The following is a 26,871-nucleotide window of genomic DNA, read 5'->3' on the forward strand; positions in this document are numbered from 1 at the left end:
TCTATTTCTCTAGATTTGGATCATCTGCACCATCTTTAGATATAGTTTTATATCTATAGATTTGGAGCTAGACATAGACCTAAATCTACATTTACAGATATAAATAGATACAGATCTAGACATACCCACATGGATATAGATATCTATTTTTGCCATGGTAGGAAGAAACTCATATCATTTTCTAGAAAATGTTTTGTAGTTGTAGATGGACAGAATGCCTTTATTTTATTTGTTTATTTACTTTTTTATGTGGTACTAGCAATTGAATCCAGTGCCTCATACATGCTAGGCAAGCACTCTATACCTGAGTCACAACCCCAGCTCTAATATCATTTTTAATAAAAATTTAAAAAACAGTAAATAAAGAAAATAAACAAAAATAATACTTGCTCACTAATAAAATTTAGCCAATAGAGAATGGGGGGAGAACCAAACAGCCAAAATCATATCACCTAAAACAGCTCTGTTTCATATTTTGAGTTTTTTTTTTCTTCTCAGTATTAGGGATTGAACCTGAGGTACTTAGCCTCCTATCAGTCTCTTTGAGTAGTTTGGATTAAAGGCATGGGACACCATGATCACCTGAGAATATTTTTATTGTGTTTTGTACTGCCTGTAGGTTTATAAAATAGAACAGAAGTAACCACATGTATGTACAACTTTGAACCCTGCTGTTTTGCAAGGCTAAATTTAACCTTTGACCAAATGGGAACTTGACCTGCAACATTAACAAATTTGTTCTCTGTTTTATGTTATGCATTTTATATTTCCACTGAATAATTGTATTTTATTTTTGTATTCCACTATAAAGCATCCCAAATTATTACTAAAAATTAAAGAGTTGGTCTTCTCAGGGTAGCTGTACCCTCAGGATGACAGGGACACCAACCAGGCTGTCTTCAGGAATTTCCAGTCCAGTGCCAGGCTCACCTAGGGGTCTGCATGGGACAAGGCAGGAGGAAAGTGTGAGCAGGTGATGCCACCTGCACAGAAGCAAGACCTCTCAGGGAGGAGGAATCTCTGAGGATATAGGGACCAGAACAGAGAGGTTCCTGTGGTGCGTCTTGAGGACTGAGAATTATCTTGGCATACTAGGAGGAGAACAGCCTCTGCAGCCAAACACCAGCTGTGGGACTTGTACAAGTCACCATAGCTCCCTGAGCCTCAGCTTCCTCATTTGTAGGATGTGGATAATAGCACATTCTTTGCAAACATAGTGTGAGGACTAAGCGAAATAACAAGTGAAGCCTGACATAGAGAAGACTTCAAACAAAAAGGAGCTGTTATGATAATTGCATCTAAGAATTGTGGTAGGTGGTAAAGCCCATAGCTTGAATAGTCGAAGGTCAATTAAAGGGTTTTTGGACTATTTCAGGAACAAAATGCAATTTTTTGGGGGGGAAGACTGGGTACCAGGGATCGAACCCAGGAGTGCTTAACCACTGAGCCACATCCCTAGCCCCTTTTTACATTTTATTTAGAGACAGGGTCTCACTGAGTTGCTTAGGGCCTTGCTAAGTTGCTGAGGCTGGCTTTGAACTTGCAATCTCACAAAATGCAATTTAGGCCCTTTCCTCCATACTCCTCTGAATAGGGGTGAGATGGTGACTCTTCCACATGTGATTCCACATGTGAGAGGCTGCGTCTACAAATTAAGCATGGGAAGGGGATGCTTCATGTCAGATGAGGGTTGAGAGATGTACAGGGCTTGCTTCCCTGGCGCAAACATGCAGGAAGGTAGAGGGTGAGGAGAAGGGGGAGGTGGGATGCCACTTACTTTTTGGGATGGTGTATATTGATGGGAAAGGATTTCTCTCCCACATGGTTGACTGCATTGATGACTTAAATAGGGGTTACCTGCTCCTCCCTCCAGGACTCGGTCCTCATTCCCAACCCTCTCTTGACTGCAGCCTCCACAGAGCTGATTGGTCACTGCTCAGGTGCTCCAGGGTCAGTCCTTGCTGTCCATCACTCCTTTGATCCAGTCCACGTAGTTGAGCACTTTGGTGTAAAAGCCATATCCCTTGCCACACCCAATGCCCCAGGATACAATGCCTGTGGCCACCCAGCGATGGGTGTGATCATCCCATACCACATAGACACTACCACTGTCCCCTTGGCAGACACCGTTCGTTTGCATCTTATCCCCAACACAGAACATGTTGTCAGAAAACACCTCAGTCCGGTGCCTCTCCCGGAGCCAGGCCTCACAGGCCTCCCTCGGAGCTACAGGCAGCCTTGAGTATTTCAGCTCCTCAGTTAACCAGCCCATCTCCACACCAAACCCACTGACATAGCCCCACAAGCCATTGAGGTAGAGGCTCTCATTGTCAGGCAGACAGACTGGGAGGAGATTGGGGCCCAGAGGGATGCTGTGCTCAAGCTCCAGAAGGGCGATGTCCCCATTGAAGTTGTGGGACTCACTCTGGTTATACTCTGGGTGCACAAAGACATGGCGGACAGGGTAGTTTCCCACTTTCAGCATCTCAGCTATGTCTGTGTGGCCCAGGAACACATTCACGCTCTGGTTCTTCCTGAGGTAGATGCTGTCCTTAGGCTGGATGGTGTGGGCAGCAGTAAGGATCCATCTGTCTCCCAGTAGGGCCCCGCCCCCACGTCCATAGATGCTGGTGAAGGCTTGCCAGGGGAAGTTGCCCAGCTTAGCTCTGGAAGAACCCAGGGTCTTTGGGTTCTGGGTAATGGGGGTGACTGGCTGTCCACAGACTGGGAGAGAGAGAGGGAGGAGGGAACAATCAGCACTGAAACCAAACACATGGATTAAAGCGCTGCTTCTGTGAATGCTGCGGTGGATGCATGAAGAAGGCCCCAGGTATGGCCCTGCATTGGGTCAGGACCTTATGCTGGTACAGACCCACGAGCATAGACCATAAGGACTGATGGAAGCAGTGAATCAACTCTGACACTACTGGGCACGTAACCTTCATGGGACTCAGGACAGTGGACTGAGAGGTGGGGAACCTGGATGAGCACATTTGGGGCTGGCTCTGTGGGGCCTCCTTGGCCATCTTTAAGCCATTCCTCTAGACTCTTGGAGGAACCATCCTTGAGCCACATCATGGTACAAGCAGAGTTTACCTTTAGTACCTGTTGCCCATTTTCAGTGTCATATCCTAATTTGGAACTGTGCATTACTGTCCTCCAACCCACTCCCAGAGTAGGAAACTTGGGACTTTCCCTGTGGTTTTCTGTGCATCCTACTGGGTTGGAAAGGTAATGCTTTGATTGGAAAATATGGCCAGGTATAGTGGCGCACACCTGTAATCCCAGCAACTCAGAAAGCTGAGGCAGGAGGATCACAAGTTCAAGGCCAGCCTCAGCAACTTAGTAAGACCCTGAGCAACTTAGCAAGACACTGTCTCAAAATACAAAATAAAAAGGGCTGGGGATGTGGCTCAGTAGTAAATCACCCCTGGGTTCTATCACCAGTACTGGAAAAAAAAAAAAAAAGTGAATACAAGTGATGGATTTGAACCTTTATATTGCCAGTGAGATGTAAAATGTGGCAGCTGCTATGGAAACAGTTTGGTGGTTCCCCAAAAAGTTAAAGATAGAATTATCATATGATCCCACAACTTCACTCCTGGGTATATACTCAAGAGATTTGGAAATATATACAAAAACTTGTGCACAAATACTCATCCATATTAGTATTATTCATAATAGGCAAAAGTGAAAACAAGGTGTTGGGGCTATAGCTCATGGCAGAGTGCTTGCCTAGCACGTGTGAAGCACTGGGTTTGATCCTTAGTACCTCATAAAAATAAACAAATAAAGGCATGTTGTTCATCTACAACTGCAAAAAAAATTAAAAATAAAAGTGAAAACAACCCACATGCCCATCAATTGATAAATGGATAAACAAAATGTGGCATATAAGTACAAAGGGATATTATTTAACTATAAAAAGACTGAGGGTCAGGCGTGGTGGCACATGCCTATAATCGCAGCAGCTTGGGAGGCTGAGGCAGGAGGATCTGGAGTTCAAAGCCAGCCTCAATAAAAAGCCAGGCACTAAGCAACTCAGTGAGACCCTCTCTCTAAATAAAATACAAAATAGGGCTGGGGATGTGGCTCAGTGGTCGAGAGCCCCTGAGATCAACCCCCAGTACCTGCCCCCCAACAAAAAATGAAGTACCGCTATGTATTATACATATTATAACACAGATGAACCTTGAAAACATAATACTAAGGGAGAGAAGCCAGACACATTGTGTGATTCCATTTGTACGAGAAGTTCAGAATAGACAAATCCACAGAGACAGAAAGTAGATAAGTAGCTTCCAGGGGATGGAGGAAAAGAGAGTGATAGGTACTGGGTTTTTCAGATGGAGGATGATGGAAATGTTCTGGAATTAGTGGTAATGTTTTTACAACATTGTGAATACACTAAGTCTACTGAATTGCACGCTTCAAAGTGGTTAAAATGGTGAATTCTGTCTCAGTTTAAAAAAAAAAAAAAAAGGTAGAGGACTGGGGCATAGCTTAGTGGTAGAGTACTGCCTAGCATGTGTGAGGCCCGGGGCTTCATCCTTGGCACCCTTCCCAACACACACACACACACACACACACACACACACACACACCACAGTGTGGCACCTAGACAGGAAGATTTTGGGGGGCAGTCAGAAAACCTGCCTGTATCTTTAAAATACACTAAACATACAAAGAGTTTTATTTTAACTTTCCTGTCCTTCCTCCTTCATTTTCCCACCTGATTATTCTCTTGTGCTTTTCTTTTCTCAGACATACTTTGACCCTTAAAGAATAAGGGACAAGCTCCTTGCTTCTTCTTTTCTGGGCCTTCCTAATTTCCTTTTTCCTCCTTGCCTTCTGCTTTCACCACTTCCCTGCCTTTTTTGTGGTACCGGGGACTGAACCTGGGGGCACTTAACTACTGAGCCATATCCCTAGCCCTTTTTATTTTTTTATTTTGAGACAGGATCTCGCTAAATTGCTGAGGCTGGCTTCAAACTTGTGGTCCTCCAGTCTCAACCTCCTGAGGTGCTGGGATTACAGGCTTGCACCACCACGCTCACCCACTCTCATCTCCCCTTTCCACCTGAGGCTTTTCTTTTACCCCCCGTGTCTCACAGGTCCCAGTTACAGCTGAGGCTTGTTTGGGAGTGGCCATGAGAACAGCACTGGGCAGGTAGCTAGCTACTCACCAGGCACACACTGAGGAATCTCCTCCCCATCCTGTCTATTCTGCCAGGTCTTCCAGGCTGGGCAGCTGAGTGTCCCTGAAGAGCAAAATGGGGGTTGGGGGCAAAGAAGCAGGTTCAGAACTGAATGGTGTCGGGCTAACAGATTAGGTGCTCAGAGGGCCTTAGGTCTTGGGGTAGGAGTGAGGCAATGAAGTTGCTTCTTCAGCAGGTGGGGACTCACCTGCTGGCACTGCCTGATAATACGGTTCCTGGCAGTGTCTCTGGATCTTGTAGGAGTTGGCTGCCGGTGAAATAATAGATTCAGAGTCCCTGCTGGCCGGGCTCATGGGCTGACTGCAACTCACCACTATAGGAAAATAGCTGTCATTAGGCCTCACACAGACTTGTAAACTGGCAACTCAGGAGCTGATTCTGGCCATAGCTATATTTCATTTGACCTGAACAGTGCTTTTTAAAAAATATTTGAAGGCTGGGTGCTGTGGCACACACCTGTAATCCCAGCAACTCCAGAGGCTGAGGCCAAAGGATAGCAAGTTCAAGGCCAGCCTTAGCAACTTAGTGAGACCATGTATCAAAATAAAAAATAAAAAGGTTCAGTGGAAGAGCAAACCTGGGTTCAACCCAGTACCCCGCACCCCCCCCCAAAAAAAAAAAACAAAAAAAAACTGGAGCTAGTTTTTACTGATTTGATTGTCAACTTGCAAAGAGTTTGAAAATAACTATAGTAAGTGGGGTGTGGGGAAGGCAAGTACTTCCAAATACGGTTAGTGAGAGTGTAAATCATTAAAACCTTTATGGAGGGGAATTTCACAGTACCAAAAATAAAAATGCGGGTTGGGGTTGTGGCTCAGTAGGAGAGCACTTGCCTAGCATGTGTGAGAGGCACTGGGTTCGATTCTCAGCACATATAAATAAATAAAAATAAGGGTCCATTGGCACTAAAAATTTTTTTAAAAAATGCAAATCTTTTATGACCTACCATTTCAATTTCTAAGATTTTACCCTAAAGATGTTCTCACACACGCACACAAAGATGTACATGCAAGGATATCAACATCATCACTGTTCATGGCAGCAAAATATCTTTCAGCAGAAAACTGATTAAATACATTATGACATATCAATCAAAGGGATATTATGTGATCATTAAAAAGGAATGAGTCAAAGCTAACTGTATGCATATGGGATGATCATTAAGATAATAGCAAGTGAAAAATGACAAGTTTAGAACATTGTGTATAGTATGCAACACATACACACACACACAATTTATCTTCAAAATGTATAGAATATCTTTGGAAGTATACCCAGGAAATAGAGAGCAGGGTGTTTCTGGAGAAGGTGACCAGGAACTAAGGGCCAGAGATCAGAGGAAGACGTACTTTTTTTTTTATCATACCATCTACTATCCTTTTTTCTTTTAATTTATATTTTTCAAAAAAAGTCTGAGTCACCATTTGAAAATCTAGAATTTCATTTAAAACTCTTTTTGGCTTCTCTTGATCTGTAAATACTGGGACTGTAAATCTGCCTGGAAACTACGGCTGGAGCTGAGAAATGGTTTCCTCTTAATTAGGCTGCTTGCCAGTAGGGTCAAGGGTGGGGCAAGGATGGGGTCAGCCCAGATGTCCCTAAGCCCCCATCCTCAGCTGTCAGTGAAGCTTCCACTTGTCCCTTCAAGATACCATGACCATGGCTGGGGACAGAGGCTAACTCCCTGCACCCAAGGAGGGACACTCACCCACAGCTTGGAAAAGGGTCAGAAAGCCCTTGTGGAGACAGATGGTCTTGTCTTTGGAGGAAGTGTGTGCGTGGAAAGTCAGCCGCAATCTCCTCCCTGAAGACACAAACTCCCTCTGACCAGGGGTGCTGGCCAGAGGGGAGCCCTGTTTACCACAGAGCCGGCTCAGATCCATCCCACTAGCTGAGATCTGAAAGGAAGAGGCGGAGGAGTGAGAGAACAGGTAGGTATGGGGTGAGTCTATATCACTGGTTGTCATAGGGTCACCTCTGGCTCAGTTGGGCATGACTCCAGCCCCATTTAGAAGATCTGTACATCTCTAGAGCTCAGAGGCCACACTTGATGGAATCTTCCTCAAGTAGGTTGTTGTCATCATTGGTTTCCAGAGTTTCTTCCAGAATGACTACATATTAGAATCTTTCTTTGACCTACCTTCATTATCTTGTAAAATTCACCATTTTTTCCTTCTTTCAAGAAGCTCCTTGGGAACACCAGGGTTCCTGTATGGTCACAGGATTACAAGTTCTAAGAAGACAGAGACTATATCTGTTTTGCTCACCATTGAGTCCCTGATGGTCACTATGGTGCTTCTAGCACCAGTGCTTTGAATCAGAGAGCCCCTCCCATATAGCTTCTCCCCTCCCCCCATCCCGTTGCCTTCCCCTTTTTCTAGTAACTTTCTATGGCCAACATCTGTGAAGCAATTGAAGCAATAAGATACTCAGCCAAGATGGAGCCCCTGGGGTGCCTGCCCTTTCTTGTTTTCCTCTCCTGGGGACATCCCTCTTCTTACCCTGTGAACTGTATATGGAAGCCCTCACAAGGTGTGGAACCTAGGGACACGAAATGTGCAAAGCATGGGCACGCTGGATGCTGATGCTTAACTTGCTTTCGTTCTCCCTGCTCCCATTCCCCAACACCCCAAATCCTGTGGTTTCTCCAGTATCCACAGTAAGAGCATTGGTGAGCAGGGCACTACATACCTGCTCATTCAAAATTCATTCTGTGTAATGAAACCACATGCAGGGTGAGATTTCACTCATTCTTTCATTAATTCCTTCAACAAACATTTATTGGTCACGTACCATGTGTGAGATGCTATGCTAGGTGCTGGGGCCACAGACATGATAAATAAAGTCTATCTGTTACTAAGGAGCCCACAGTTTGACTGAGGATAATGACAGATAAAAATTGAGCAGATTATAGTGTGTGGAATTCTGTATTTGAGATGAGTGTGACTTATACTGGGAAAGAGGAATTCTGTTCCCAAACTTGAACTCCCTCCATGACAAGGGAAGACTTAGGCCAGGTTTAAAATTTTCCATTATTTAAGTGGAAAAGGGCTCATGGTAGCTACTTAACAGACGTGGGCCGAATCAAATAAAATGTCCTGACCTGTTAAATCTGAAGCATTAAATAAAAGCATTTATTTCCTTTCCCATCTTAAACCCTACTAAGATGATATTAAAGAGATAAAATGGTATACATAAGCAAGGACAAAAAAGTGAGAGATGCCAGGTGTGATGACGCACACCTGTTAACCAGTGGCTTGGGAGGCTGAGGCAGGAGGATCACAACTTCAAAGCCAGCCTCAACAATTTAGTGGAGTCTTAAGCAGCTTAGTGAGACCCTGTTTCAAAATAAAACGTAAAAAGGGACGGGGATGTGGCTCAGTGATTAAGCACCCCTAGGTTCAATCCCTGGCACCAAAAAAAAAAAAAAAAGTGTGAGATGACAGCAGGTAACAGGTGTCAGCAGCATTTTGGACAATGGAACGAAGACAGACAAGGAGCAAACTAACTTTGAAAGGTGAAAGCTAACATAAATTAAGTAAATTCTCATGGCAGAATCCTGAAAAGTTTCAGGAATTGGGGGAACCAAGGGCCCTTGGGGATAGGGAAGGGCCCTTGGGGATAGGGAAGATCTCAGATCCTCTTATCCATCCTGTGAATCTCGGCAACTGTCTCTAACCTGCCCTGGCAGAAGACATGAACTTGAATCAGAAATCCTGAACCTGGGGTCCCTAAGTACACAGAGCAGGTGAAGGACAGCAAGGAAAACAGGGATTAAGGGAAAGTCTGCCTATCAAAGAGTGAGAAGTGTCCTCTTCTCCCAAACCCTGTTCTCACCTGAGAGCCCAGAATTCTGGGAGCCTTGAGTAGGAGTCTCTGGAGAAGCTGACTGTCCCAGAGAAAATACTTCTACATGCTGGGGAGGTCCCCAGTAGCACATCTAAGTCACTCTGTTGGCAACCCTATGCTATAGTTTGAATGTCTAATCCAAATTTGTATTGAAAAAAAGTTTTTTTGTGGTAGTAGGGATTGAACCCCAGGTTTTTCACACATTCTAGACAAATTCTCTGCCACTGAGCTATATACCCAGTCCTTTTTATTTTTTATTTTGAGATAGGGTCAGGCTAAACTGCCCAGGCTGGCCTTTAACTTGTGATCCTTCTGCCCCAGCTTCCAGAGTAGCTGGGATTATAGGCATGCACCACCAAATCAGGTTGACTCATACTCAATTATGAATTATGAGCACTAAAATGTTGATTTGAAGTTTTCTGTGGATAGTTAAAACTTGTCAAATCATGGGTTTGAAAACATAACTCATACTCATACTCATAATTGCCATTGTAATAGTGTTAAGAAGAGGTAAGAACTTTAAGAGGTGATTAATGGATTTATGCCATTATTGTGGGAGTGGATTCCTAATAAAAAGGATGAATTCGGCCCAATTCTTCTGTCTCTCACATGCTTGCTTGCCCTTCTGCCACATTATGACACAGTATAAAAGTCATTGCCATCTTCAGATGTCAGTGTCATGATCTTAGACTTCCCAGTCTCCTGAACTATGAGTCAAAAAAACTTCAAGTGTTTACAAATTACCCAGCCTGTGGTAATATGTGAAAATGTAATAAGACACCCTGTTTTCAAACCCATGATTTGACAAGTTTAACTATCCACAGAAAACTTCAAATCAACATTTTAGTGCTTCATTCAAATGTGAATGGACAGCCAAGTATTATCAGACATTGTAGGAGAAAGATGAAAAACAGATGAAAATAGCAAAAAGAAATTCGGGTGAAGTAGAGATAATTCAGGGAGCAAAAGAAACACTGAAAAATAACCCAACAGAGGGAAAAGAGTAGATATTGCATCTATGAAATCATATTTTATAAAAGGCACGTTTAGAAAATAAGAACAGGGGTTGGGGTTGTGGCTCAGTGGTAGAGTGTTTGCCTAGCACGTGTGAGACACTGGGTTTGATTCTCAGCACTGCGTGTAAATAAATAAAATAAAGGCCCATCAACAACTAAAGAAATAAAAAAAAAAAAAAGTAAGAATAAATCCTTAGAAGTGAAATATGTTAGTACAAGAAAATGTTTGGGATTTATTATTTATTTATTTTTGGTATTGGGGATTGAACCAAGAGGCACTTTACTAGCGAGGCACATCCCCAGCCCTTTTTACTTTTTATTTTGAGACAGGGTCTCACTAAGTTGCTGAGGCTGGCCTTGAACTTGCAATTCTCCTGCTTCAGCCTCCCAAATTGCTGGGATTATAGGTGTACACCACTGAACCCAGACAAAAGTTTGGAATTTAAAGACGAAGAAATTTGAGATGAGGGTAAAGCACTTGCCTAGCATGTGTGAGGCCCTTGGTTCAGTACCCAGCATAGAAAAAAGAAAAATTAGGAAATCTCCCAGAAAGAGAAACAAAAAGATGAAGAGATGGAAAATAGAATAGAAGAGATAATAAAACTAGAGACTCAGTCACGAACATACAACAGTTGAATTATAGCAGTTTCAGAAAGAGACAATAAAGCAGACATCTAAAAATTTAAAAATAAATAATGCATATTCCTAGCATTGATGAAATAGATTAAAATAGTCTGGAGAACCAGTAATTCCAGTAAACACCTGTAATACTAGCGATTCCGGAGACTGAGGCAGGAGTATCACAAGGAGTATCACAATGTTTTATTTTTTTTTTTAATTTTGCGGTGCTGGGGATCAAACCCTGGGCCTTGTGCTTACAAGGCAAGCACTCTACCAACTGAGCTATCTCCCCAGCCCCAAGTATCACAATGTTTAAACCAGCCTCAGCAATTTATCAAGACCCTGTCTCAAAATAAAAATAAAAAGGACTGGGGATGTAGCTCAGTGGTAAAATATCCTTGGATTCAATCCCCAGTACCAAAAACAAATAAATAAAAGAATGAATGAATGAATAAATAAATAAATAAATAAATCTCTAGATTAAAAGAAATATGCATAGTAAAAAAAAACACCCTTAGTGTGGCACATCATAATAAAAGTTCAGAATATTGGTAATAATTAAAAAGTTCTAGGTAGAAAAAATGAAAGATCAGGAATGATAATGGCCTCAGACTTCTTAATAGTAGTAGAGATAGAAGACAATTTCATCAAAATTCTGAAACAAAGGAGCTTGCAATCTGAAATGTTATGTGCAGATAAACTATCCACCATGAGGGTAGAGCTAAGATATTTAGGGACATGTTAAGATCCTTTAAAATTTCCGTGAAGATATTCTTTCTAAGGAAGCTATTGGAGAATGTGCTCCTCCAAAGTGAGGGAGCAAAAAAACAAACAACAACAAAACCCCAGAAAGACATGGGATTTCAGGTACAGCACAAGACAGGTGAGAGGGAGAATTCCACTTAGAATGTGGAAAAGGAGAGAGAGCAAAGAATTCAGGCTGTGGAATAAACTATCAAGATATCTTAAGGAAGGATGCTGCTGCTAACAACAAAAACAAGACTGAACTTTGTGTTGGAGTATTTTGAGAAAAGTTGTACATTCCTGGATAAGAATTTGGAAGAAATTAGTTACAGGGAGAACTAAGTAAACTAAAAATTGAAACAAAATCAAACAACTTCCACCCCCAAAGAACTCCATGTCCTTACTGATTCCTGAGAAACCCAAAAGTTGGAGAAGGAAATATAATTACTGAATATCATGTGCACAAATGTGAATATTTAATAGTCATAACAATGCAAATAAAAAATATAGATTCAACTAAAAATGATAACATTGATAAACTGGGAACATGGGGCAAGGGAAATGTAGATGGTGAAAGTCTAAGAAAGATAAAACTAGTCCTCATTTTATATGGCTGGAATTAATGGAAAATGAAAATGAGAAATAATGAAAATGAATAATAGACTAAAATTGAAAAGTGAATAAGAGACCAAAATGAAAAATGCATAACAGATTAAGAATAAGCATTATTTACATATATGAAACAGCTACATGAACTGGAAATGATTGCTCCTGGGGAGCAGCATTTAAGGGTGAGAGGAGAGGACCTCAGACTGCTATTTCTCAATAGAAGCCTTGAAAGACCCTGCTTTTAAAAAAAAATATGTGCATGTCTTATTTTGATATAAACAAAATTTAAACCAAAAGACAATGTAAAGTATTGTTCTAAAAATGACCTTATTCTGAATAATGCCTTTGCCCTAAGAAGTCTTGTGGTATCTTTGCCAAGGCAAACTTTTCCCAGGTATTCAACAATACCTAATGTGTGAGTCCCTGACCTTTTACTCTAGAGTTACAATATCTATGTGTCCCTTTGTAAGTATTTAAAATGCAGGGCCTGTCCTGCCACTTTCTCTTTTGCTCTGCGGGACTCAGATGGTAGCCAAGGACAGAGATATTGGTGGGAAGCCATGTTTTGGGCAGACTGCCACCTTCCTGACTGCTCTTCATCCCCGCCCCCTCTAGATGGGTGATTCAGGGCAGATCCACCCCAGGGTCCCTGTAGGCCCTCTCCCCCAGCTCACTGTGATAGAGTCCCCTTTGCAGTCTGAGGATGGCTCCAGGTCCAAGTGCTGGAAGACCAGCCTTACAGCAAAGCCCCCTGGAGCCTTGATGTCAGTGCTGCTCTCTTGGCCTTTGAGATACGGCTTCCAGCTTCCAGTACCCAGAGGATGTCAGCTTCTGGGGGTGTCACTGGGCCAAGAGCACAGAGCCCTGTGTGGGGCAAGATGAGACCACACAGCTGTGGCCTGAGGCTGTGGATATATGAAGGTTAGGGACAAGTGACAAGAAGGAATAAAGAGGCCAGGCAAAAGCAGGGGCCAGCAGCTGTGGCCTCTGCCCTTGAGGCCTGATCACTTCCTGTCTACTCCCTTTCCTCAACCAGTCCCTAAAGTCTCCCATTCAGCCTGAGCCTCAGAACTCAGAGTTTTGCACCCGCTGAGGACACTGCCATTGTTGCTCTCCTTGAGTCTCGTCTGCACTGGAAGGCTGCCTTCTGCCTGGATCTGAGGCAGCAATAAGGTACAATAGAGGGACATTTAAATGTTTCCTGTTCAGAGCGTTAAACCTGGCCAGCTCCAGGGAAGAAGGCTGCTAGAGACCATAAGCAAATTCCAGCTCCTTCTGGACTAACTGCTCTGTGAGTGCGTGCAGAGGGTGAGTGCACATATGCTGGGTGTGTGTCCTACCTCGCCCTCTCCACACCCTTTATCTCTTCCAGGCCTCTCCCCGGGGCACACTCACATCTTGCCTGGGCAGCTTGTGGAGGGAGGACTTCTCCAGAGATACTCCCCAACTCTGGGACCAGACATCTGGAACCTGCTAGAGGACTTGGCCCAGGCCAGGGAACAGGAAGTGGGGCTGCATAAAGCTCTGTGGGGCCTGTGGGGAGGAGGGAGAAATTACTGGAAATGAGTTGAGCAACTAAACTAGTTCCTTTTCTAATTCTCTGGGTTGAGTGCCACCTGCTGTCCAAATCAAGAATAGCTCACCCAGAACAACTGGGAAAAACAATCTCCAAAACCATGCTGGCCTTCAGGGATCAGAGTGGGGAGCACCACCTCTTGACTCTTTTGTTCAATTTTTGTACAAGTTAAAAACTAATTTTTACTGTGTGTGTATCACATGTGATATGATGGCTTGAACCGTTGACCAGTCATCTCTCTCCCTCCCTATCCTTCTCACTCACTTAAATTACCAGCCCTAATCTTGAAGAATTTGTGACTCATGAACTTGAACCTTCTCTTCTTCTCCCTTTTCACCAAAGATGGATTGGGGTCACTCACTTACATAGTCTTTTATTTAATTTATTTTTTGGTACTAAGATGTTCTCAATCAGTGAACTACATCCCCAGCCCTTTTTATTTTCATTTTGAGACAGTGTCTTGCTAAACTACTGAGGCTGACCTTGAACTTGGGATCCTCCTGCCTTAGCCTCTTGAGTCCTGGAATTACAGGTGTGTGCTGCCTGGCTTAGATAGTCTTTTAAATCCCTCCCATTAACTTTGCATGTTCCTTGTCTACTATGGTCAGGGCCATAGTCCAGCCTAGGTACCCCACATCCCCAGGGATCAGCTAGGCTGTCACTCATAATTCCTTAGGCAGATACCAGGGGCCACAGTTGGGGTCAGAGGCTCCCTGACTACACCCCCAGGAAGGACTCTCACTCATGGCTTGATAGTGGGTCAGGAAGCCCTTGTCAAGGTAGGTGTGGAAGGTCTAGACACACACTTGTCTGAGAGGAATCTACTATTTCTTCCATTTTGCTTGTAGTAACTTGACTTTTCACAAAGGCAGCAAGTTATAGACCCCAACGGGGTATCTTTGGTTTTTCCAGATTAAAAAAGGTTGGAAGAGTCACAGTCTATAGCTATGAGGGGATGGCAGAGATGGTCAGGACACACCTGATGTCCCAGACAAAGTCTAGAGATCTGCTCTACCCTGTGTGCCATGTCCAAACCCCAAACACACCTGGGGATGATCTCCCAAATTCATCCTTTGGGGATGGGCCCTTCTGGCTGGGATTTCTTCCTTTCCCCGAGTGCACTGAAACCCACCCTCTCATCTAACTCTTAGGATCCCATAGAGCACCTGGAGAACCAGAGATGCTTCCATGGGGTGCCCAAGGATACCAATCCCACAACCCATCTGTTGGGAAGAAACCAGTGGTGGCTCAGCTCAGGACTGGGTCAGTCCACCCCTACTCACTCTCTTATTCCAACCCTGACAGTCAGTGAGGGACAGAACTATCCTCTGTTTCTGAGCTATTCCAAGAGGGGTGGGAACTGGAATACCTGGGTTAACCAGTCTGAGAAGACTTCCTTGGAGATGTTCTGGAGGAGTGGAGGGGAAAGGCCTTTAAAGGAGACTCCAGAGCAGATAGGAGTACCCACTAGTCTGATGTGCATGTGACTGAGGGATTTCCTGGGACATGGGGTTTTCAGTTTTAAAACAGCAAGTTCTGGGCAAACCAGGATATTTGCTGCCCCTTCATGGACAGGGGTTAAAGTGCTGGGTGGAGTCTGGGTGGAAAGAGGACAGGAAGCCAACAGAATGAAGAGACAGTGAGACACCTATAGCTGGAGTCTGGGGCATTCTGGGGGCTGATGTCTTGGTATCTGTTTGAGGGAATCTGACACCAGGATATGAGGGTCTTCTTTGTTCTCACTTAAGTGGTGTGACTCTAGAGTGTTGGGGTCTAGGGGACAAAGCCTCCAGGAACTTGGGCCTGGAGAAGGAGCCTGACAACTGTGTATAGCTGGTGGTGGGGGCTGTGCGGCTGTGCTCCCTTCCCGTTTTCAGCACCACCTCCCCTGCACCAAGGCTTCCCCCTCAGCTCTACAGTTTCTAGCCTGAGCAGGAGAAGTGGAATGGCTACCCAAGTAATTATGGGCATAGATGCAGACACAGGCTTTTCAGGGCTGGCTTGTGGAATTGCACACTTGTCCATGTCTGGGAGTGGGGAGATGGGGAAGATGAGAAGTTGATGATGTAGGTTTTGGAGCTGTGGGGAGGGAGCAGGACTAAGGGAGAACTAGGGCTCTTTCCTTAATTTCATCATGAGCGGCTTTTGCTCACCTTGTTTAGTCTAGGGCCACAGGTAGTTGCTGGATAGACTGTGAAGGCTACAGCATTGAGCCTCTGAGCCACTCCCTTGAGCTCCAACCTCTAAAAGTGAATTTCCTCTCATTGCCTGATGCTTGGCTAATAACCAGGCTGGAAGCAGCTTGAATGTATCAGATATTTCTACCTTTACTTCTCTAAAGAATGCATGCATGGAACAGACTCCAGTGAGCCTAGCTAAGACTGAAAAGATCTGAACTTACATTTGAGCTATTGCTCATCTCAAGACAGTTTGTAGTTTAAGGTAAACCCAGTTAACAGCCTACTCAACCCCCCCCCCCCACATTACTCTTTTCATGAACATCACAAAATCCATAGTTTTTATAATCTATCAATCACCATGTTATAGCTGGAATGTGGACCCTAAAAGTTTATATGCTGGAAACTTAATCCCTAAAGTCATAGATTAATGGTATTTGGAGGTTGGGGCCTTTGGGAGCTAATTAGGATTAATGAGATCAAGAGCATGGGGCCCCCATGTTGGCATTTGTGGCATTAACAGACGAAGAGACCTGAGCTAGCATATTTGCTCTGTCTCTTGATGTGATGCCTTCTGCTATGATATGATTCCTAAGAAAGCCCTTGCTGGTGGCCAAGCAGGTGCTGGCACCATGGTCTTGTACTTCCCACATCCAGAACTGTTAGAAATACATACATTTTCTTTATTAATTACCCAGTCTCAGGTATTTTGTTGTAACAAGAGAAAATGGACTAAGATGTAGCACGTTCAGGATACAATACAAAATTACTCAAAATGCAAAGAAAGAGGAAAAACAAATCGTACTTATGAAAAAAGACAATTAAGAGAGACCATCCTCCAAAGGACCAAGGTGGAGTCAGTGCACAAGGATTTTAGTACATAAAGATGCAAAGAAAAATATATTCATACTAAGGAAAAATAGGAAACATAAGCAGAGAAATAAAATTTAATAACCAAATTTAAATTTGAGAATTAAAGGATTAAATATATGAAATAAAATAATTCATTGGAGGAACTTAATAGAAGAATGGGACTGGGGAAGTGGCTCAGTGATAGAGCACTTGCCTAGCATACACAGGGCACTGGGTTCAATACACACACACACACACATGCACACACACACACACATAACAGAAGAATGGAGATGGGAGAAGGAAGAGTCATTGAACATGAAGACTTGATCCCATCTGAAGAAGAGAGAAAAATATTCTTAAAATGAGCAGAAGTTCAGGAAACTGTTAGACAATATTAAAAAAAAATCCTCAAACAAGTGTTCTTGGAATTTCAGGAGAGAGAGAAAGAGAGAATGATGCAGAAGAAATATTCAAAGAAACAGTGACAGATCTTTTTCTCATTTTGGTAAGAGATATTTATTTTCAGACTCAAGAAGCTTAATAACCCTAAAGCAGAGTTGAAAGTAGAAAATAAAAAAGCACACATTGGCATATCATAGTCACACTGCAAAAAACAAAGATAAAGAAAATATCTTGAAAGCTGTCAGAGGAAAAGGACACGACATAACAGAGAACAATATTTTCAATGTCACTGTCTTGTCATCAACAACAATGCAGACTAGGAGATAGTGGAATAACATCATTAAAATGCTGAAAGAGAAAAAGTCAGCTGAGTTTCTGTTCCAGTGAAAATATTTCTCCAATATGAAGATGAAATAAATCCATGGATTTCGTTAGCAGCAAACCTACACTATGAGGGGTGCTGAATAAAGTTCTTCAGGCAGGAGGAAATGAGGTTGAATGGAAGAACAGAGCCATAGACTGGAACAGAGTAAGTCGTAAATTTGTAGGTAAAGGTAAAATACATTTTCCTTCTTTTTTTTAGAATGACTCTTGTCAGTTAGAAAAGCTTTGGCCTGACATCAAAAGGCTGGCAAAGACATGAACATGTAGGTGCTCCCCATTAAAATAAAATGTCTATGGTGTGTTTTTTCCCACTTTAGTCACATTTGCAAAAAGTCAACCCACTTCTGTCCCAATCATATCTGATAATGATTGCGTTACAAGAGAATTATATATTTTTTTTACATTTTAATTTCATAAGGAAGTTAAGATATTTGTCAAGCATGGCCACACCCGTGCTCTGAAATGAGCACCATTTGGTTCCTCTGTCTACGATGGGCTAAGCTGAGCCTGCACACACTGAGGGGCTGGAGCAGACCTGCATCCCACCTGGCGACAAGGACAGTCTCTACCCCAAGCAGGTCCCCGGGCTCCATGGTGTGTCTGACACATTTTACTTCTTAATGTTTTTTAAATACTTAAAACCCTTAAGGCAAAAATTATTACCCTGAATTGTGGGGTTTATAAATGTATAGATGTGTCAGGAATGGTGGCTCATGCTGTTAATCCTAGTGGCTCAGGAGGCTGAGACAGGAGGATCACAAGTTCAAAACCAGCCTCAGCAACTTATCTAGGCCCCAAGCAACTCAGTGAGACCCTGTTTCTAAATAAAATATAAAAGAGAGCTTGGGCCACTGGGTTTGATCCCTGGTACCAAATAAATAAATGATAAATAAAAATTAATATATGGAAACTACAGCATAAAGGATTGCGGGGGGTGAACTCAGATGGTTACAAGTGTCCTTCATGTTACCTGTAGTGGTACAAATATGAATCTCGAGATGGGAAAGTTGGGGCTGGAGTTGTAGTTCAGTGGTAAAGCGCTTGCCTAGCATGTGTGAGGCACTGGATTTGATCCTCAGCACCACATAAAAATAAATAAGGTAAAGGCATTGTGTCCATATACAACTAAAAATATATATATTTAAAAAAAAAGACTGGAAAGTTAAGGATGTATACTTAATTCCTGGTAGATGGTTCTCTGCAGAGCAATGGATCTCTGCACCGTCTGGGAAGCCCTGGGGTGGGGAGGTCTTAATATCTTTTCAGTGGGTCTGTTAGGTCAAAATGATTTTATAAAAGTTCCAAGATGCTATTTGCTTTTTTCTCTCATTCTCTCATGATTATAAAGTGGAGCATACCAGAGGCTACACGATCTGTGATGATATCCCCTGTTAACTATTGGAATGTGTGTTTTGTGTATTTGTGTTTTAAAATTTTATTTTTAATTTCTTTTCTTTTGTTTTCTTTTGGTACTGGGGATTGAATCCAGGGTTGCTTTACCACTGAGCCACATCCTTAGCCCTTTTAATTTTCTATATTGAGATAGGGCCTCACTGTGTTTCTTAGGGCCTCACTAAGTTGCGGAGACTGACCTTGAACTTATGATCCTCCTGCCTCAGACTTCCACATCTTTGGGAATACTGGCATGTGCCACAGTGTCTGGCTTTCTATTTTAATTTTGAATATATTGAATATTAATAGAAATAGCTTACATAAGCAAATGCTCTTCTGGGTTCGCAATAATTTTAAAGACTATAAAATTTGAAAACAATTACCCTAGGGCAAACATGAGGTGGGGAGAAGCAAAAAGGTATAGCTAAAAGGACATTATATAAATTAAAGTGGACTTGTGAACTCTGAACTAGTTTAATTTGGGGGAACTTGTTTCTAATAGAGTGACCTATTAGAAATCATCCTGATTGGGTTGGGGTTTCATGAAACATGGGCCTTTCAATCCCAGGCAAACCAGGACAGTAGGTCACCTTATTCTAATGTGTCAATCATTCACTTTGGCTCTCATTCCCTTATCCAAATGTGAGCCCCTAGAGAGTACAAGTCACATCTGGTCTATTTTAAGGCCCTCAAATGTAGGTAAAAGGATTGGGATTCCTGTAAACTAACTAAGTAAAGGAAGCAAGCTACAATTTGCAAGTACACTGTATTTACAACTATAGATAACATCCATGAGAAAATTCTAAAATAACTGTCATATTAGAACACAGGGTCATGGATAATTTAAATGATGTTTAGTGAAATTTCTGTAATGTTATTAAGTCACTTTAATAGTTATGAAATAAATGGATTTAAAATTATAAGTGTGACTGGATCATCCCTTCTAAGCCAGAGAGGATTAGAAGGATGAAATCACAGATTTTGAGACTGACTTGAGTGTGAGACTGACTCTGGGGACAGTTTTTTTTTTTTTTTTTTTTTAGTACCAGGGATTGAACCCAGGGGTGTTTTACCACTGAGCTACCTCCCCAGTCCTTTTTATTTATTTATTTTTGAGATAGGCTCTCACTAAATTGCTTAGAGCCTTGCTAAATTGCCAAGGCTGGCTTCAAATCTGTGATCCTCCTGCCTCAGTTTCCTGAACCACTGGGATTATAGGCATGGACCACCATGCCCATCTTGGGGGCATCTTTAATACAGATATATATATATTTTAAAATTATTTATTTATTTATGTTTTACAGACTGTATTTTGATTCATTGTACACAAATGGGGTACATAATTTTGTTTCTATGGTTGTACATGTTATGGGGCGCAACTTAAGAACAGACTGATCACCACTGAGAAGTCCAAATTTGAGAGTCTTTATTAAGCTGGCCAGCTGACTGTCTCACACAATGCCCCAAAAAAATGGCTATTGGGAGAACAACCCCGACCACAGGGTTGTAGGGGTTGTTATACCAAAAATCACATCAATCATAAGTGTCTGTTGCTATGATTCAAAATTACAAACTAACATCATGGGATCATCAACAAAGGGAGAAGTGGGTCAAAATGACCCTTACCTAGGTACAAACTAAAGAATGGTTACTAACATCCACACAATCACTGTTCACATGGTACATTATTTAGGAGCAATAGGAATCAAAAGAGAGCAATTCTTTACTAAATAGGAGTTGTCATTGTGTATTATTCAACATGTCACACCAAGTAACTGATGATGGGCACAGAGGCGGGGTGTTCCCATGGGAGAAGCTTATTTCCTACATAACATGGAGTCTCAGATCAAAATGGAGTCTGTTTAGTCATTTCCCTTAGAGTCTGGCCTATAACATTCTCATGGAGCCAGATCTGTCAGCCCATCACAGTACACAATATAGATTCGTACCATTCGTGTAATCATACATGTACACAGGGTAATGATGTCTGTCTTGCTCCACGATTTTTCAAACCCCCCCCCCCATTTCCTTCAACATAATCTAAAGTTCCTCCATTCTTCTCTCTTAATGAGGGACTTTTAGTCCTTGAATTTAAGGTTAGGCCAGATGTGGATCCTTTTCATCTTTTCCTTGCTCTAGTGGGGATCGTCCATTCTTTCTTCTTCCCTTGTGGTACTGGGAATTGAACCCAGGGTCTCATATATGCTTCATGCTACAGGCTTAACCCCTGAATTACATACTCAGTCTTTCTCCTTTATTTTATTTCAAGACAGGGTTCAAGGGCCCAGGATGGCTTTGAACTTGAGATTCTCCTAACAGTCTCCCAAATAGCTGGGATTACAGGCAGGCATGTGCCACTATACCTGGCTTTTTGTGGATTCTTTCAGCCTTGGGGGACTGAGTGAACAAGGACAATGTATTCCAGGGACCAGGTTTAAAGACAAAGTGATGTTCTTCCCCCTGCCTCCAGTCCTCACACCTTCTAAGCTTGCATCTGGGTCCATTCAATTTTGTTTCTCATTGACTGAAGAGGAGCAGAGGGCAGAGGTCGGGCAGGGGAGGGTGAGTAGAAAGAATACATGCGTGTAAAGGCAGGAAGTGCATAAGCATACTGGAAATTTGGGTTTTTGGTTTTGACAATTTTGTTGGTGCTGCCACCTGCTGTCTTGCAAGGGAAGGGCCCAGCAGAGGAATGTTGTGTTCTGGCCAGGGATTTTTTTCTGCAGTCTTTATTTAAAGAATCTGCTCTCTTGGAATCCAATCAACCACGAGACCCTGGGCGACAGAGGCAACAACAGCTATTCCTTTCCACAGCTGTCCTGTCTTCAGATACCTTGCCCAGGGACAAGACATGGTGGGACTTCTATGCCCAGCACCACATGGGAAGGGAGATACAAAACAGCAGTAGGATAAGCAGCCTGAGTGGGCTGAACTGGGAGCCTGGGCTTCTGTCTTGAATGGCCAGTATGGATGTAGGCAGGGCAGGGATTTAGGGGACAGGGATGACCCCAATTAGATGTGGGTTTTGTTTGCATTCTCTCCCACCGCCATGTCATCTCAGGTTTATAAATTAGGACTTTAACTTCCATAGGTTATGGACATTCAGGCAGGAGGTAAATGAACCCAAAGGAGTGTCAAGCCCACCCTTCCTACCTGTCCATAGTATTCATCAATCACGCCCTTCACAAGCTGAAAAATTTTCAATGACTCTATCTTCCAATCCACAACCACAACATGCAGCCTGAGCTACGTGTGGATCGTGTAGTTTACTCCTTGGTAACCAGGCTGTATTTGTCTTTCTAGCCACATCTGCACTGTTGTGCCACACATGTGTGCTCCAGACACATTGAATGTGTCTCACATTTGCACACATGACCCCCCTGGCCAATACCTTGTTCTATATTTTGGACTGGAGATTGAACCAAGGGGTGCTTTGCCACTGAGCTACATCCCTGGTCCTTTTTATTTTTTATAAACACAGGTTCTTGCTAAGTTGTTGAGGCTGGCCTCGATCTTGTGATCCTTCTGCCTCAACCTCCTGAGTCACGGGGATTATAGGCATGCATCACGGTGCCCAGCTAAATCCCATGTTCTTCAGTCATCAGAGACAAAAAACCAGTATAGCATAGTTGTAAAATGGGTGGGCTTCTATGCCACATTCACCAAGCTCAAAGCTAGCTAGGCACTACCACTTAGAAGCTGTGGGACCACAGCCAATTTATATAATTTCTGTGTGCCACTAAACATCCTCCTCTGTGGAACAGAGAATGATGGTGTCCACATCAGATGGTTGTTGTGAGGATTAAATGAGTTAATAACCAACATTGTTTAGGACAGTGCCTGGCTTTTGACAAACAACAATAATAAATTAATAACAACAACAACAACAATAATAAATAATATCATTTCTTGCTTAGAGAGACCAAAGAGCAAAATGGTTAGGTCAGTGGTGCTCCCCTAGGAGCAATTTTGCTCCCCAAGAGATATTTGACAATATCTACAGATTTTTGTTTTTGTATTTTACAAGTGGTAGATGCTACTGCCATCTAGTGGACAGAGACTAGGGACTGTGCCTAGCATCCTGCAGTTTACAAGGCATTACCTCCTACCCAAAATGATTTGGTTCAACATGTCAATAGTGCCAAGGATGAGAAAACCAGGGTTAGGTCAGCCCCAATCTGCTTGAGTCCAAACCCAGATTTCCTTTTTATTTGATGTATAACCTTCATAAGTTACTGAAATTCTTCGTTCTTATCTGTAAAATGGAACAGTGATATGTGATGGGGTTCTTGAGAGGAGTAAGTACCTGGTACATGGTAATCATGTCACAGATGCCAGCCATTATTTTTACTTCTCTCCACATGTGTCTCCTTGACTCAGGATCGTTTACTTTCCCTGTGCATCTCTCTTTTGTTTTTTTGGTGTGAGGTGGGGATACCAGGGATTGAACTCAGGGGCACTCAACCACTGAGTCACGTCCCCAGTCGTATTTTATATTTTATTTAGAGACAGGTTCTCACTGAGTTGCTTAGCACCTCACCTTTGCAGAGGCTGGCTTTGAACTTGTGATCCTCCTACCTCAGCCTCCCAAGTCGCTGGGATTACAGGCATGTGCCACCTGTACATTTCTTGATACTTGATAACCACCTGTCCATTTGTCTGTCTTTCCCACAGGACCATGAGTTCCTTGAGGGAGGGACTTTGTCCTGCAATTTGCACCATCCCCAGGACTGAGCACAGTTCCTGGCACATTAGGACCACCTGTGTCTGGGGTGGGGCAGAGCAGGGAAGTATGCACCAGGTTTTGGAGTTCTTGTTGATAGAGGAGAAGTAGGTGGTAGACAGGTGTGTCTGGGAGCTAGGGTTGGCATTGGAGGCAGAGATTCTGAGCGTAGCCCTGCTCCATTTGCTGTTCCTTAGTGAGAGTTCTGGTCATCACCATGTGATCTTGCTCTTCACTGTTAAGTCCTTCACCTTTTGTTGGAGAAAGCTACCCTGTGAATGGAAGGATTCTGCCCCTTAGAGGGCCCAGCTGGCCTTCACTAGGGGTCTATCATCTAGTGATAGAGCTTTTGGCAGGTAGTATATCTGGGACTGGTGGGTGCTCTGCTTCTCCTGGATGTTTTCATTTGGCAAATTGAGGGGCTGCCTGTACTGTCTGGGAGAGCACAATAGGACAATGTCTGTACACACTTTCCCTGGAATCCTTCCAGGCATCAGATTTGGCTATATCATTTTTGTTTGTTTGTTTTTTGGTACCAGGGATTGGACCCAGCAGCACTTAACCACTGAGCCACAGCCCCAACCTTTTTTATATTTATTTAGAGACAGGGTCTTGCTGAGTTGCTTAGGTCCTGGCTAAGTTGTTGAGGCTGGCTTTGAACTCACAATCCTTCTGCCTCAGTCTTTTGAGCTGCTGGGATTGCAGGCATGTGCCATAGCACCTGGCTCAGATTTGGCTACATCTGATGGCCCCTGCACAAGGTGACCCCCTGGCACAAAGTGGGTACCACCTGAGATGCCAGATATTCCCCTGAACAGTTACCTAGGGAAGAAATGGCTTCTCAGATAGTACTTAGGCAGGAGGAGCTTACAGAGGAAGGAAAGAGAACAGCTGCCTGTCTCTGACCTTCCTTCTCTTTAGATGTGTGGAGGGGCTGATGCTGAGATGTGAGCCTCTGTACTGAGTGGTAACATGGTATCTCAGCTTCTAGCTAGGATGGGAGGCCTGTGAACACTGAGTAGAGTCATATCTTTTTGTGACTGGACATGTTTTTGTTGCCTCAAGTCATCCCCCAGTTTTTTGCCGGCTTGGGAAACATTGAAGCTATGGTCCCAGGAGAAATTTACTTGTGATGAAATTCAAGGTTGAGGCTATGTATTAGTTATCTGTTTTTGTGTAACAAATCTCCCCTACACTGAGCAGTTTAAAACAGCAAATGGGTATTATTTCACACAGTTTCTGAGCATCAGGAATCCAGAAGTGGCTAGAAGGGTGCTTTTGGCTCAGGGTCTCTCACAAGGTTTCAATCAAGGGGTGACCAGGGCTACAGTCATCTGATGACTTGACCGGGGCAGTCTAGGTTCTGCCTCCCCATGACTGTGGCAGGAGACCTCAGTTCCTTGCCACAAGGCCCTCTTCATAGGACACTTGAATATTCTCAAGAGTGACCCAAGAAGGGGCTGGTGGCACACGTCTGTAATCTCAGCAACTTGAGAGACTGAGGCAGGAAGATCCGAAGTTTGGGATCAGCCCCAACAACTTAGTGAGGCCTATGCATTTTAGGAAGACCCTGTCTCAAAATAAAATATGGAAAGGGCTGGGGATGTAGCTCAGTGATAAAGTGCCCCTGGGTTTAGTCCCTGGTACCAAAAAAAAAAAAAAAAAAAAAAAAAAAAAAAAAGTGACTTAAGATGGAAAAAGCAAGGCAGAGGCCAAGATGTCTTTTATAATCTAACCTTGCAAGTAACAAGTGACATAATATCATTTCTGCCTATTCTGTTGGTCACTTGGCCCAACCCTGATGTAATGTGGGAGGAGACAACACAAGGACTGGAATTCCAGGAGGGGGTCATTGGAGGCCATCTTGGAAATTGACTGTCACAGAAGCAGACCTTATTTTAGTACATTTATCAAGATGTTATTTTTGCTAGATCTGTTTGTATTGCAGATGCATTAAGCTGAACCCAGAGTATTTGGCAGGACTCTGACCTCTTGTTTTCTACCTTTAGGGCCCTGCATCCATTCTCATCCAGTAGCAGGACTGGACAGATCAAAGTGTGACCCTCCGGAGGCCAAACCTGAGAGGAGGTGGGACTTTGGGAAGAGAGCAGAAGATAACAAAGAGAAGCCCCAGCCAGCCCAGTGTGGTAGTGCAATGTAACCCCAACCACTTGGCAAGTAGGAGGATTGAAAGTTCAAGGCCAGCCTTGGTAATTCAGCAAGATCTTCAGCAACTTGGTGAGACCATGTCTCAAAATAAAAAATAGATGTAACTCAGTGGTAAAGCACCCCTGGGTTCCATACCTAGTACCAAAAACAAAATAAAACAAAACAAAAAAACCAACGATGATGAAAAACAAACAACAAAAACCCAAACCAAAAACAACAACAAAAAACCCTAGGCAGAATGCCTTTTTAATCTAGGGGAATTAATGGCAATTGTGCATCCTGATAATCCCATGAGGTCCCACACCAGCAGATTGCCCAAATTAACAAGTTCTGAGGCTGTAGAGTCTAGTTCTAAATTTACTGGGCAGCACAAAATTTTGCTTAGGGAAGAAAGAGACTAGGCCATTAGTGCTCACTGTTCCAGAAATACTTAGAGTCAAATTGGTAGGCAAAAAGATTTTATCCAAAGTCAAGTTTGAAAGAAGAAAGAAGAAATTTAATCATTTCAAAGTTTTCATCTCTGAAATCCCTGAAAATCAGCAGAATTTTAAAGGAGAGGAGGCAGCTGCAGGTTCGCGAGACAGAAGGTGGAAAAGGTAGAGTCACAGACTCATCAGTTAGCTGGAGTTAGGCTGGGGCAGGGCCCTCTTTGCTCCCATCTTCTTTGGTGCCTGTCAGGTGGTGGGTTGCAGCCGCTCCATCTTCCTTCTTTCAGCAGAAGAAGCTCCTCTTAAGATGTTGGGGTGGGGCAAATTTGGCCTGTTTCAAAACCTCTTGGGCTTTGTGTGGACTTTCATCTTGCTGCAGCAAAGTCTTTAAACACATGGCCCATGTCCTTGGCGTGCTAACAGCAGAGCAGTTCTGTTCTATCCTGCACACCCCTTCCTTTGACAATGGGTTCATGGGTGAAGCTGCACTTGTATATTACTCTGTTCCATTTCCCTTTTGTTTCCCCCAGGAGTTTAATAAGCCCTATTTGAGAATCAGACCAGAGACCTTGCATCTTATAGAAGAAAAAGTAGGTCCAGAGCTTCAACATGTCGGCTTAGGACCAGACTTCCTCAACAGGACTCCCATAGCACAAGAAATAAAAGCAAGAATTAATAACTGGGATAGATTCAAACTAAAAAGCTTT

At 43.1% G+C, this 26,871-nt stretch overlaps 1 protein-coding gene and 1 long non-coding RNA gene across 2 annotated transcripts; one reads left to right on the top strand and one right to left on the bottom strand.

Moving 5' to 3' along the window:
• Nucleotides 1-578: 578 nt before the first annotated feature.
• Nucleotides 579-13,521, bottom strand: C1rl (complement C1r subcomponent like). The gene is given in 8 exon segments (XM_047551403.1): nt 579-2,724; nt 5,187-5,261; nt 5,407-5,532; nt 6,928-7,117; nt 12,733-12,861; nt 12,863-12,950; nt 13,019-13,036; nt 13,454-13,521. Coding segments are annotated over 8 exon segments (1,467 nt in total). The 3' UTR covers nt 579-1,951.
• Nucleotides 13,022-26,828, top strand: LOC124983810 (uncharacterized). Its single transcript, XR_007108499.1, has 3 exons — nt 13,022-13,231; nt 25,577-26,332; nt 26,695-26,828. It is a non-coding gene; the product is annotated as an uncharacterized LOC124983810 (long non-coding RNA).
• The last annotated feature ends 43 nt before the right edge of the window (nt 26,829-26,871 follow it).

This window comes from Sciurus carolinensis, chromosome 4 (genome assembly GCF_902686445.1).
Source record: "Sciurus carolinensis chromosome 4, mSciCar1.2, whole genome shotgun sequence".
Taxonomy (NCBI): domain Eukaryota; kingdom Metazoa; phylum Chordata; class Mammalia; order Rodentia; family Sciuridae; genus Sciurus; species Sciurus carolinensis.